We start from the raw sequence: 14,020 nt of genomic DNA, 5'->3' as shown, positions 1-14,020 counted from the left end.
TTAAATTCCATAATGTTGATCAGGCTCTTCCTGATATCAGTCATCATAGCTTCTTGTAAGCAAGTGAGTTTGAGGGCCAGGTGGCGGTTTACCTGGTTAAGCACACCCATTACAGTGCACAAGGACAGAGGTTAAAGCCCCTGTTCAAGCTTTAGGAGTGGAGAAGCAGGGCTTCTAATGTCTCTGGCTCTCTCCTTCTCTATCTCCCCTCCCCTCTCAATTTCCCTCTGTCTCTATTGAATAATATATATTTTCAAATAAAGGGGCTGATGTTTACTAACTGGAAACTCCTACAAGAATCAAATAAATTTTCAAAAGCAGGGGAAAGCCCCAAAGCCCTGTGTTCAAGGGAGATAGCATATGGATGGCTGAGGGTGAGAGTTTCTACATAGAGTTTAGGGAGATATGAATGTGAACCCATCAGATGACTACAGTCTTGCAAAACATCATTCCTGGGGGCCAAGCGGTAGCACAGCAGGTTAAGCGCACATGGTATGAAGCACAAGGACCAGGTTAAGGATCCAGGTTTGAGCTGCAGGCTCCCCACCTGCAGGGGACTCCCTTCACAGGCAGTGAAGCAGGTCTACCGGTATCTCTCTTTCTTTCTTTCCCCCTCTGGATTCCCTTCCTCTCTGGATTTCTCTCTGTCCTATTTAAAAACAGCCACTATAACAACTACATCAATGGGCAAAATGGCCTCCAGGAACAATGAATTCATAGTGCAGGCACCAAGTCCAGCAATAACCTTGGGGGCAAAAAAAAAAAAAAATCCTCAGCATAAACAACAATTTCCTCCAATTAATTGTCATTCTTATGAATGGTGGTTTCAGTGTTTTCATAGGTCACTGTCCATTATGATTTACTGAGGTAAATGTAACCTAGAAAAAAATGGTAAATGTAAAAGCATCACTGAGAATCCCCTCAGGTGCTTTACCTGGACTCACCATTTCATGGTCTTTTCCCACCCTCAAGGAGCCTGTCCATCTGGAGCAGATGACTTCAGAGACCTCAAGGCAGCGGGTCTCCAATCCCAAGCAGCAGAGAAGGAGCCAGCAGGGGAGAGGTGAGCCCCAACCTTCTGAAAGTGCCTTCTCTGGGCTGTCTCCCTTTCTGGAGCAGGATCATGACACTGAGGACCATTCGCACTGTGGGGGTTGGGAGGGTTCATGGAAGGCTACAGGCAGGGACTCAGTACTCACCCCCAGTCATTTCTAGAAAGTTATTTTAGTTTGTGAATTGCTCTAGGTCAGGGTGGGCAACCCTTTTTCTGCCAGGGTTGACATGGATATTTAAGAGATAATTTGCAGGCCCTACAAAATTATCAACTTGAACATGAGCACTGGATGCTATGTGCCAACTTTGAATCCCAAATAAAATGACTCCTTGGGTCTCATGTTGCCCACAGGCTGGAGGTCCTCACCTGTCTATGTTGAGAGTGGCTCCTATTCCGGATGCCCAGAGCCTGTCCTGCATGAGCTTCTCTGTAGGTGCATTGTTCTCTCAGAGCAGGACCTTTAGGACCTGGAAAGAGGCCTTCCCCACCCCAGTGTGTGTCCAGTATCCTGGCCCCCCCAGGAGCAGATGTACTGCCAGGCCTGTCAATCCGTACTTGTAGTGGGGACTCTGATGCACAGAGAGTATTGGGGGGTGAAAGGGACTTTGAGCAGAGCCTGGGCTGAAGTGGCCTTGACTAGGCTAGAATGTGGCTCTGACCTCACCCCACTCTAACTTACTTCCCACATACTGACTGGAAGTTGATGGTCAGGGCTTAATTTTTTTTTTAATTATCCAACTTCCTATTCTCCCATGCTTACATGTTATGATTCTAATATTCCAACTACAGAAAAAATATGATTTGATAAGATTTGCATCAGAGGAAGGGCAAAAGACTGTCTTAGTGCACTGCATTGCTTTTGTATGACGAAACCTCAAGCCCAGACCCTCCATGTTGAAAAAAGCTTTGGTACTATCTCTCTCTCTCTCTCTCTCCCCCTCCCTGTCTACTTGTCTGTCTCTTTGCTCCTCTGTTTTTCTGTCTCTATCTTAAGAAGAAGGATTTTGCACCAAGAATGAAATCGCATAAAATACCTTTTAGCAGGATGACTCTTACTTTATAAATATCTAGTTCACCTTTCTGTTGTTGTTGTTGTTGTTGTAAGTAATATTCTTCCTTCACTGAAACCTGAGGAAACTGTACTTGAATCTTGGCCTTAACAGATGGAGAAAGATGACGTTGCGTTAAGTTAACTTCTTTAATCATGTCCATCTGCCTGTCTAAAATAAAATAGACCATCTATTGTGATCAGTCACAGAAATACAGTCTCCACCAGGGCATATCTATCTGTGATTAACAGGAGAGCTAAGCCTGACAGTCCTTCTCGGGGTGAGACTCCTTTTCTGTCTGTCTGTGTCCTGGAGTCACTACTGCAAGATTGCACAAAGGCTCTATTCCATCAAGGAATAGAGCATTCTTGCTGAAAGCCTTTGCAAGGGACTATATTTGGGCTCCATTTTAGAAGTCTTCTAATGGATTTTGGGTAGGAAAACTGGGATGCATGTATCAACTCATCTATAAATAAACATTCCCATGGTGATGTAGGAGAATCCCTACTGTATTAAATAGGAGTTTGCTGTCCCCTCCTGTCTGTCCTACTGAGCCTCAGTAGAAAGTGGACCTGCCCCAGGCCTTGTATTTAGCTGTCCTCCATTCTCCAAGCCTCTACTAAGCAGCCAGGTAACTCCTCCTCTGCTCCTCCCAAAGCTCAATGTCTTGTTTACAGGTGTCATTGCTGATGGGAGAGGCTCCTGGATGGGATTCCGGGGCATCACCAGGAACTCCCAGCCCCTGGGAACCCTGTTGGATGAGCAGACCTTCTCCTTCATGTATCAGCAAGAAGCCACCTGGCAGCAGTCCCTGTTCATGCAGATGCGCGTGGCTCCGGTGATACTGCGGGGCCCATCCATGCTGGCCCTGAGCTCAGCTCAGTGCCCCCCATCTGTGCGGGTCCCTAGGGGCCGGGGAGCCTGCAGTAGACCACAGGATAGCAGCAGCACGGTCCTGCATTGTTCCAGTTACAGCATCTTCACTGGAGTGACTGGCCCCATAATATGTGTCAGTATCCCCTAGAGACACCTGCTAGCCATATGCTGTTGGGCATTTCATTCTTTTCCCTTTGGTTTTTATTAATTTTTGATGTTTTCCTTTTGTTGCCCTTGATTTTTTATTGTTATTGTAGTTATTAGTATTGATATTGTCATTGTTAGACAGGACAGATAGAAATAGAGAGAGGAGGGGAAGACAGACGGGGAGAGAAAGATGGACACCTGGAGATCTTCTTCACCACCTGTGCAGGGACTCCCCTACAGACAGGGAGCTGGAGGCTCGAACTGGGATCCTTCAGCAGGTGCTTGTGCTTTGTGCCACGTGGCTTAATGTGGTGCGCTACTGCCTGGCTCCCTTTTTCACTCTCTTTTTTAAAATTTATTTATTCATTTATTCCATTTTGTTACTCTTGTTTTATTGTTGTAGTTATTATTGTTGTTACTGATATCATTGTTGTTGGATAGGACAGAGAGATATGGAGAGCAGAGGGAAAGACAGAGAGGGGAGAGAAAGGTAGACACCTACAGACCTGCTTCACTGCTTGTGAAGCAACTCCTCTACAGGTGGAAATCCAGGGCCTCGAACCGGGATCATTACCCCAAACCTTGTGCTTTGCTCCATGGGCGCTTAACCCGCTGTGCTGCCACCCAATTTCTCTCTTTTCCCTTTCTATATGCACTGAGTATGTACTTGTGTCTGAAGGTCATGTATACCCTATGGGTTTTTGTCTTTTCTTTTGCCTCCAAAGTTATCAATGGGGCTCCGTGCCAACACTACGAATCCACTGCTCCTGGAGGCTGTTTTTGACATTTTGTTGCCCTTGTTGTTATTGTTGTTATAACTGTTGTTGTTGTTGGATAGGCAGTGAGAAACTGTGAGAGGACAGGAAGACAGAGAGGGGCAGAAAAAGATAGACACCTGCATACCTGCTTCACTGCTTGTGAAGCGATGCCCCCCCCCCCCAGGTGAGGAGCTGGGGGCTCAAACTGGGATCTTTATGCCGGTCCTAGTACTTTGAACCATGTGTGCTTTACCCGGTGCGTACCGCCCAGCCCCTGGTATTTGCCTTTAATGACTTCGGTGTATCTTGCTAATAATGAGAATATTTCTCATATAGACCCAGAATTATACTTTGATCAGTCTTTTCAGGAAAGCATTTCTTTAGGTCATGTTCAGAGCTATATTTCACTTTTTAAATATTTTTAATGAAATTCCAGATTTTTAATATATGGAGACAGAGATAGAGGTAGGAACAGAGAGACAGCATACCCAGCACCCATCTGGCTGGGATGATCCCCTAAACTCTCTGCCCTCTCTGCATCCAAGGAGACGTCCTCGTCCCTACTCCCTGCCTGTCCAGGGACCCTCTGCCTAGTAATTGCTACCTACCTCTGCTTTTTGCCTAGTTAACATGAATTTTTGATCATTTGAGAGTTGCTCTCTACTCTTGAAAGTTGTTCACACTTTCAAGGTGTTTACTCCTCCCCCCTACATTAAGGAGCACTTTAACTGCTATGTGGAAAAATACATTTCCTTGCAAGGAAGTATTTGAAACTATGATCTGTATTTAAACTTGATTTACAAAGAGATGAATTTGCTAGAATATATATTTCTCATTTACAAGGAAATAGTCACTGTGCAAGAAGAAATACAAGTGTTGGCATTAGTGTTTTAAACATATATTGTTCTTATGCACTCAGTCAAAGAGTTACTGAAATCAACAATGTTTGCTCTCAAACCATAGTCAAGTCTGTGGAGCTAAGAGAATTTATATTTTTACTTGATTCATTTTTTGTGAATCTTAGGAAAGCTAAAGACAAGTTTTCTTCAAGTAGATCCTGTGAAAGGTGGGTTGTAACCCCAGTTTTTTTCTTAATTCAAGGTTCTTGCACAGCATGAGATGTGTCTGACTTCTAAGGAAAATGAGACGCCAGACACAGTGATGGGTGAGTGTCAAAATATTTTAAGTTGTGATGGTTTGATTTAAAAAAGCAGATCAAAACTCTATTAATAGCAGCTGTTTAGTATTAAGCTTAATTGTCTTCACACATTTCATCCATACTGACCAGCCCAAAACTGTGGCACAAAACTCAGACCTGTCTTCCTAAAAGTTTTCTTTAATACATTGAAGGAGCTATTAATTTGTACATCTGTGGAAAAATATAGTTTCTGGGTCTTTCTATTTGTTTTGTCATCACAGTGTAATTTGTTTTAGGTAAAATGCTTTATTAAAATAATGAAAATAAAAACAGCCATTGTACAATGTAAAGGCATCAATACCCCTGTCCCAAATTCACCTGTTCCCAGTGTCTTTTTCATCCCCTTTCCACATTTTCAGCTGCATGTTCTTAGCCAAAAAAAAAAAAAAAAAAAAAAAAAAAAAAAAAAAAAAAAACCTCAGGCCTGTGCCTCTAACCATGCTTGATGGTGTTTCTAGCCAGGGAGGTGAATTCTTCTATTTTTTTTTTTTTTTCGTCAGGAAGTGCTGTCTTGAAAAAAATGTTTTGAGGGAGAGGCTGGGTGGTGATGCACCTGGTTGAGAGCACATGTTATAATGCTAAAGGACACAGGTTCAAGCCCCTGGTCCTGACCTATAGGGGGGAAGCTTCATGAGTGGTGAAGCTGTGTTGCAGGTGTCTCCCTCCCTATCACCCCCTACCCCCTCAATTTGGGGCTGTCTCTATCCCATAAATAAATAAATATAATAAAAATTTTAAGTATATATATATACATGTTGAAGGTACTGGCTGTGCACCCGGTTAAGCACACATAGTACTCAGCATAAGGTTCCATACAATGATCCAGGTTCAAACCCCATTCCTCACATTCAGGCAAGTCACTTCACAAGAGCTGAAGCAGGTCTGTAAGTGTGTATCTATCTCCCTCGCACTCCCCTCTCAATTTCTGTACTATCCAATAAAATGAAAAAAATAGGACACCATGAAAAATGGAATCTTATTGAGCCCCAGCAATAAATAACCCTGGAGGCAAAAAAAAAAAAAAAAACAGGAAAAGGAGAAATCTGTTAATTTATTTATTCATTTATTTCACTAATCATTTCTTTCTCTCTATATGTTGAAAGAAATACATTTTAGACTCTCTTTTCCTCACACCTTTTTATTTTCAGTATGGGATTCTGCTAGTGTATTTCCTTAAAAACGAGCCCCTTATATTTCTGAGACTCCTTTCAAATGAGGTCACACCTGTGAGTCTACACAGAAGTATTTTTGAACTCCGGCTCCATGGCAGAATGTCCTCAGAGTCTTACCATAGTGAGAGGCTTGTATCCAGGCTCCAGTGTTCACATGCTGACCACAGCACTTGGTGTTTCTCAGACTGAGTTCCCAGCCCTCTTAGTGATGTGCAGTCACAGTCCAAGTTAAATTCTCAAACAGATCAGAGTGGAAGGAGACTTTGCTCTCTTTACCTCAGAAATTTGCTCCATTTCCCAGACTGCGAGCTAGTGTCCAGAGCACTGTCAGGCGACTGTGAGCTGCTTAGTGCAGCATCCTCAGTGCCCATCCAGAGTGACACTCTGCTCCTCCTTTCCTCCTCTTCTCTCCCTCTTTCTCTTGTATTAAGAAATGATCCTTCCCACCTGCAGGGGAGCCACTTCTTAGGTGGTGAAGCAGGTCTGCAGGTATCTTATCTTTCTCTCCCCCTCTTTGTGTTCCCCTCCTCTCTCCATTTCTCTGTCCTAACTACCAATGAAGACATCAACAACAGTAACTACAACAACAATAAAAACAACAAGGGAATCAAAACAGAAATAAATAAATATTCTTTAAAAATCTTAAAAAAAACATTTTAGAAAAAGAAATCAAAAGAAATGAACCTTATTTTTGAAACTCAAATCCACACCACAGCAAACTGTCTTTCTCTTATTTGGGAAGGGCAAGGGAAAGCAATCCTAAGCATGAAGTACTAGCCACTGTTTTTATGCACAGTTACTCCCTGTGTAGGCTCTGGCTTTGTACTTGCCTTCTGGGTTTTCAGTCCCCTGAGTCCTCTCTTTGGTGACTTGGTGGGCTGGGAGGAGCTGTGGGATGGGAGCATAGAGCAAGGTGCCTGAGTTTCCTGAGTAGCCCTGACAGAGGAGAAGGACATTCTAGGACTGGCACAGAGCTCCCACAGCAAAGTTCATTTTATTGTGTAGGAATCCCCTGGTTCACACCACTGATGCACATCAGCTCAGCTCACACAGCACAGAGGGGAGACTTCATGAGCAGTGGAGGGGTGCAGTGAGCCTGGATCTCTATCTCTCAACCTGTGTGTCTCTCTGCCTCCAGGGTTGTTGCTGGGGCTCTGTGCCTGCACTATTAATCCACTGCTCCTGGAGGCTATTTTCCCCCTATTGTTGCCCTTGTTCTTTATTGTTATTAGAATTGTTTTTGTTATTGCTGTCATTGTTGTTGGACAAGACAGAGAAATTGAGAGAGGAGAGGAGGAGAGAGAGGGCAGAGAAATACAGACACCTACAGACCTGATTCTCCACTTATGGCGCCAGGGGCTGGAACAGGGACCCTTAGGCCAGTCCTAGAGCTTCACACCATGTGTGCTTAACCTGCTGCACTACCATCCAGCCACCTTGTCTCTTTTTAAAGGATTCAAAAGAAAAGATCTTCTTGAACTAGTGGGTCACAAGACCATAGCAGTTAAGTAACTAATAAAAAGAAACATTTAAAGTTTATTAGGCTGACCTCATATGTCAGTATAATGAGCAGAGCAATTCCACACAATCTATTGCAGTTATTTAATCACAGCCGCCATCAGTGTTCCTACCTTCATTTGTTTGACTCCTTAACAGACCTCTGTAAAGGCACAGTTTAGAAGGGCAATGTCAGGGCACAGGTTGTGGCATATCGGTTAGAGCGCACAGATTACAGTGCACAAGCATCCAGGTTCAAGTCCCCAGCCCCCACCTGCAACAGGGAATCTTGATGAACAGTGAAGCAGAGCTACAGGCTCCGGTCTATCTCTCTACCCCCCCTCTCCTCTCAATATCTCTTATCTTTACTAAAAAAAAAAAATAAATCAAGTGTTTTCTAAAGAGGGCACAATTAGAGTCAGAATTGACAAATAATCTGCCAGAGAAATAAAGATCTCAATGGTATTGGGCATGAATGAGCAGGAGTGTTCTCAGACAGGATCCTAGCAGAAGTTAGTAATGGGCCCAGCAGAAGAGCCCTCACACTGGATAATCGCCTGCTTTTCCTGTGCCAGATCCAGGTTCAAGCTCAGTCCTCATCACATGATGGAAATAAGTGTCAGTGCTGTGTTACTGCCTTTCTGTCTCTCCCTCTCCGTCTCTCTCTCTCTGCTATTCTGTAATTCATTGGAGCTGGTTACTGGCACTATGAATTCACTGGTCCTGTCAAGTCATTTTCCTTTTGTGTTTTTTTTCTTCTATTTTATTTGATAGAGAGAAATTGGAGGGGAAAGACAGAAGAGAGAATGATAGACGCCTGCAGTGTGTTTCCTCACACTAGAAACTATCCCCAGCATGTTGGGAGCTCGGGCTCAAACCCAGATCCTTGTATGTGGTCATGTGTACACTCAGCCTGGTGCCCCACCACCTGGCCCCTTGTTGTTATTTTTGATCTATCTCCCTCCTCTACTGGAAAGAAGGCCAGCCCAGTGCAATGTAACCCAAGACATCATGGAATACAAAGTCCCCATTGCACTCTGTACCAAGGGATGTCTGCATTCTAAGCAAGGGAACCTGGGAAGCCTGCTCCCAAATGACTCAGCACTTTCTGTGCCTGGGCACCTGCTTTCTGTAGGGTCTCCCTGCCTGAGTGCAGGGATGCTCCCACAGACACATTGGCTCCATCCTGAGACCCAGAAGGAGGACCACGGGCACCATGTGGGCACTAGCTCAAGGTGAGTTGGCCTGATGGGGACCATTCATCAGCCTGAGTCTGCATGTTGACTGTCCTCCCTGTAGGGCACCAACAAGACTGTGGACAGGAAATGGGTGAGCTGCCAACCACTGAGCTGCTGTCCCAGAGACCACAAGACTCCACTTCTGTCTTCATCATCACAGAGCCCTATGATCTGGAGCAGACCTCTGAGGAGACCCCAGGTCAGTGTGTCCTCAGGCCCAGACACTGAGTGGAACTAGGAGGGAGCACTGGTGAACCCCAGCCATCCTGCAGGTGTCCCCTCTGTGCCCATGACTGCCCTCCTGAAGTGGCTCCTGACATTGAAAGCCACCTGCAGGGGGTGAGGGATGGTACAGGCAGGGCCCAAGACCCACCCACCATCCAACCTGGGGATACTTCCTGTTGTGAAATCAGACCCTGCTCACTGCTAGGGAAGGCGCTTATTTTTCAGTGGCTATAGGTAGGCAGTGGCTCCTTCTCTGTGTCTCTGGAGCTTCTCCCACACAGGACTCTGTCTGTGTGCACTGTGACTCTTACTAGACCAGGACCTTCCAGGACCTGGGAACACACCTTCTCCATCCCAGGGCTTGTCCCATATCGCACATTCCCAGGAACTGATGGCCTGGCTGCCTGGATCACCCCCACTGGGAGTGCTGGGTCTGATGATGCCTGTACTGAGTTACTGGAATGAATTAGACTCTTTGCAGAGCTTGGAGTGAAGTGATCTTGGAGTTCCAGGTAGAATGGAGCTTTCCATCCCACCACAAGTAACCTCACTCCCACAATTCCCAGGTGTAGCTTGATATGAATGTCTATGCGTAGGAAGGCAGGGGGTGTGTGTGGGGGGTTCCTTCTTGATGTTTTCTGCCTTCCATTCTAAAATATTTTACCATTGATATTACTACTATAGAGGAAAATGTTGAATTGGTATGCATTTCACGCAGAAAAGATTAAACAAACACTTGTATATAATTTGTTAGGAGGAATCATAATATATAGTTTTATATATAAAACTTACAGATTATGTCAGGTTAACACTGTGGCTCAGTCCCTGCAATATGAATCCACTACTCCTGGAAGCCATTTTCTGCTCTTTTTTTTCCCCTTTTCTTTCTGTCCATCTTTCTTTCTTTTTATTGCCATTAGGGTTATTGCTGCAGATAAGTGCCTGAACTAGGAACCCATAACTCTGGTAACCCATTCCTCCATTTATTTACATTTTGTCTTATTTGATTGGAAGAGAATAATTGAAAGGTAAGGTGCAGATTGAGAGGGAGAGAGAAAGATAGACACCTGCAGACCTGTTTGCTCCTGAAGGATCCCCTTGCAAGTGGAGAATGGGTATTTGCACTCAGATCCTTGTGTATTGTACTGTGTTTACTTAACCAGGTGTGCTACTGCCAAGCCCTCAAATATATATATATATATATATATATATATATATATATATATATATATATAAATAATATGTTTACTGAATAGAGACAAGGAAGTAAGAGAGAGGGGAAACACACACACACACACACACACAGATATACAGAGTTTTGCAGAAAGAGAGAATTCTTCATCAAGGAATGCAGAACTCTAGATGAAGTGATTCTTCTTTCTACAAAAGCTGAATAACAAGTTCTAGTTTGAAAACTTCAAATTAGCAAAAATCAGGGAAACCAGGATGCCTAAGTCAGCTCACTTAAAAGCTATCCCTGTTGATACACTGGAACCCCATGCGCTGTTCAGAATATGTTCTGTCTCTATTTTGCCTTTCTAAAGTGGCTCCTTAGAAAGTGAGCTCTCTGTAGCACCCCTCTCTAAAATGTCTCCATCCTCCGATTTCCTCTGTTCCACATCCATTGCATCAAATTCACAGATTGTCTCTTTCACAGGAGTCTCTGAAGGTGGAGCAGCTACCGGGCCCGCACCACCCCACATTATCAAGTGCTCCCCTTACCAGGGCGCTAAGATGGCGTTGCATTGGCGGTACAAGAACATCTTCTCTACTCTATATAGCAGAGAAGATATCTGCGGGTACTCCCCCCACATCCATGGGGCTCCCAAGGTTCCCAGAGCATTAGCCTTGCTGGCCCTCCATGCCTCAGAGGAGACTGAGACTCTGCGTATCTGTGGGGACAGGGCCACCCCCAGCCTGTCCCTATACACTTTTAACATGCACCGAACCATCTTCCACCAGAAGGTGCAGGTAATGGATGTGATAGATTATTTACAAAGCATCCTTGTAAAAAAGGTCATCACTATGACCTCCTGCATCTCCCCCAGATAGTTCTTCTACCCTTAAATAGTATATTACATATATTATTCATAGTATCTGATAGCATATATATTAGTATAATAAATACTTTGTAGCTCTATACCTTAGAGGACTACTTTTTAAAAAATTCTTTATTGGGTAATGAATGGTTCACAGTTGACAGCAAAGCACAAGCTTTTCTACATGCGTAACATTTCCCAGCTTTCTACAGAACAATTCAACCCCCACTAGGTCCTCCTCTGCTATCACATTCTAGGACCTGGACCCACACCCTGCCCAGAGTCTTTTACTTTGGTGTAATACACCAACCCCAGTCCAAGTTCTGCTTAATGTTTTCCCTTCTGATCTTGTTTTTCAACTTCTGCCTGTGAGTGAGATCATCCCATATTCATCCTTCTCTTTCTGACTTCTCTTACTTTACATGATTCCTTAAAGCTGCATGCAGGATGGGGTGAAGAAGTTGAAATCACTATTTTTAATATCTGAATAGTATTCCATTGTTTACATAGACTACAATTTACTCAGCCCTTAGCTGATTATTTTATTTGCTGCTGACTCATATACACATAGGTGGCAGTGTGTCTTGGGTGTTAATTTTTTATTTGTTTATTTATTTTCGTTTTTGTTGCCCTTGTTTTTATTGTTGTTGTAGTTATTGTTGTTATTGATGTTGCCATTGTTAGATAGGACAGAGAGAAATGGAGAGAGGAGGGGAAGACAGAGAAGGTGAGAGAAAGACATCTGCAGACCTGTTTCCCTGCCTGTGGAGTGACTCCCCTGCAGGTGGGGAGCCAGGGGCTCGAACCCAGATTCTTACGCCTATCCTTGCACTTTGTGCCACATGTGCTTAACCCGCTGCTCTACTACCTGACTCAGTGTGTTAAATTTAAAGAAGAAGAAAACCAACTATTGGGTAAGAGGTTTTGCACAGTGGTAGGTGCTCCAGATATCAGGGCTGAACCCAAGAGCACCTAGATTTAACACTACCAAAACCCAGAACTGTGTCACAGACTGGGCTCCATCCGTTTTTCTCTTTCATTAAAAAAAGGGGGGGAGCTGGCCCGTAGTGCAGTGGGTTAAACGCTTGTGGCGCAAAGCAGTAAGGATTCCTGTTGGAGCCCCTGGCTCTCCACCTGCAGGTGAGTCACTTCACAGATGGTGAAACAGGTCTGCAGGTGTCAGTCTTTCTCACCCCTTCTCTGTCTTCCCCCTCTTCTCTCCATTTCTCTCTGTCCTATCCGACAACGATGATATCAGTAACAACAACAATAACTACAACAATAAAACAAGGGCAACAAAAGGGAATAAATAATTAAGTAAATAAAACTCTAGTTCCCAATTAAAAACAACTTTTATCTTACTATCAAGACATAATCAGTCTTCTGGGTGAGCTCAATTCTATCACAGTTATCAACATCTAATCATGCTATATCATAGCATTGGAGAAGAAAGAACATGTTACAGAAATACACAATCTGATTGGTAGAGATGAAATTAAATCTCACAAACCGTCATCCAGGTCACAAATGCTGAAGTTGCCCAAATCTGAGAAGTCCCCTTATGTCTCAGCCCAGTGATCATTTTCTCTTGCAATGTCACCACTGTGGTGACTCTGTGATCCTACTGCCATTAAAATCATAATGCCTAAGCATGTGCTCCTGACATTATCTGATGATGTCTGCTTTTGGACATCATACCTGCAGAGTTAGCAGTGGGGCTTAGTGCTTGCACAAGGAATCCCCAACTCCTGTGGCCTTCTGTGTACCATTAAAAAAATGTATTTAATAGGACAGAAATTGAGAGGGAAGAGGTAGGCAGAGAAGAAGAGAGAGATGGACACTGCAGCAGATCTTCACCACTCATAAGTCTTATTGGTACAGGTAAGGACAGGGGGCTGGCAGCCATGTTTTCTCATGGTACTCTGTCAGCCCCTGGCTTTGAACATTTTATGAGTTAAACCACCCCCTATTTGTTCCTTGTCTTGATTGTTTAACTTGACAACCTGTACAGGGGATGAATCTCTGTGGCTGAATGTTAGCCAGTACTCATTTCTTGTTATTAGCGTGTACTTCTACTGTTACTAAAGACACTCACTGGAATCCACAGGGCTGTGCAGGGTGTGGTTAACACCTTTCTCAACTCTTTTCACGTGGTGATGGAATCTTGGATATAACTTACATTTTATTTCCATATTCAACAATTTTATTATTCTTTGGTTCTCCTCTCCAGATCAGTGTTTGCAGACAGACAGAGAGAAGACAGAGCTGTAGAGAGAGGGAGAGGCTCACAGCACAGACCCTTCCTCAGGAGCCACAGCGCTCCCTGGGCTGGACTGGGGGCTCAGACCTGGGCTGTGTACATGGCAGAGTAGACAGCTCCTGAGTGAGCTGTCTTTGGGCCCCCGGTGTCACACTGTATCCTTATATTACCTCTGCTGTGAGAGTCCATGGTGAAATATAAGCTCTGTTTATGCATAGAAGTTCTTTGTAGATGGGAACAATTCCCATGTTCATTCTGCTAGGATTTGCATTTGCATTTTTCTGACTCTGTATAACCATATATAATGCCACAATCAACAGATCTAAACACACTTTTTTATTTTACACAAGGCTGTTTTCTCCCCATTTTTTTGAAGTCTTCACTATAATCGTCTCTAAGTTCTATGCATTTTTTGCTACCTAGGTTATTGCTGGTGCTTTTTGCATGCAAGTCTCTTGCATCCCAGGTTGAAATATATTTTCAGTTTCTTTTTTTTTTCGTATGCAA

At 43.9% G+C, this 14,020-nt stretch overlaps 1 protein-coding gene across 2 annotated transcripts in view; it reads left to right on the top strand.

Moving 5' to 3' along the window:
• The first annotated feature begins 183 nt into the window (after positions 1-183).
• The window catches only part of LOC132539442 (uncharacterized), a 48,629-nt gene continuing 34,792 nt past the window's right edge, over positions 184-14,020 (top strand). For both annotated transcript variants that reach the window (XR_009550731.1, XM_060194709.1), the window contains exons 1-4: positions 184-1,063; positions 2,781-3,112; positions 4,986-5,049; positions 9,051-9,188. Coding sequence is in view for 1 of the 2 variants with exons in the window: in XM_060194709.1 (XP_060050692.1) it covers positions 889-1,063; positions 2,781-3,112; positions 4,986-5,049; positions 9,051-9,188 (709 nt within the window). In the remaining variant the exon portion in view is untranslated. The remainder of the gene's footprint in view (positions 1,064-2,780; positions 3,113-4,985; positions 5,050-9,050; positions 9,189-14,020) is intronic.

Source organism: Erinaceus europaeus, chromosome 7 (assembly GCF_950295315.1).
Source record: "Erinaceus europaeus chromosome 7, mEriEur2.1, whole genome shotgun sequence".
In the NCBI taxonomy this organism is placed as follows: domain Eukaryota; kingdom Metazoa; phylum Chordata; class Mammalia; order Eulipotyphla; family Erinaceidae; genus Erinaceus; species Erinaceus europaeus.
This window is presented reverse-complemented; position numbering and strand designations above follow the sequence as displayed.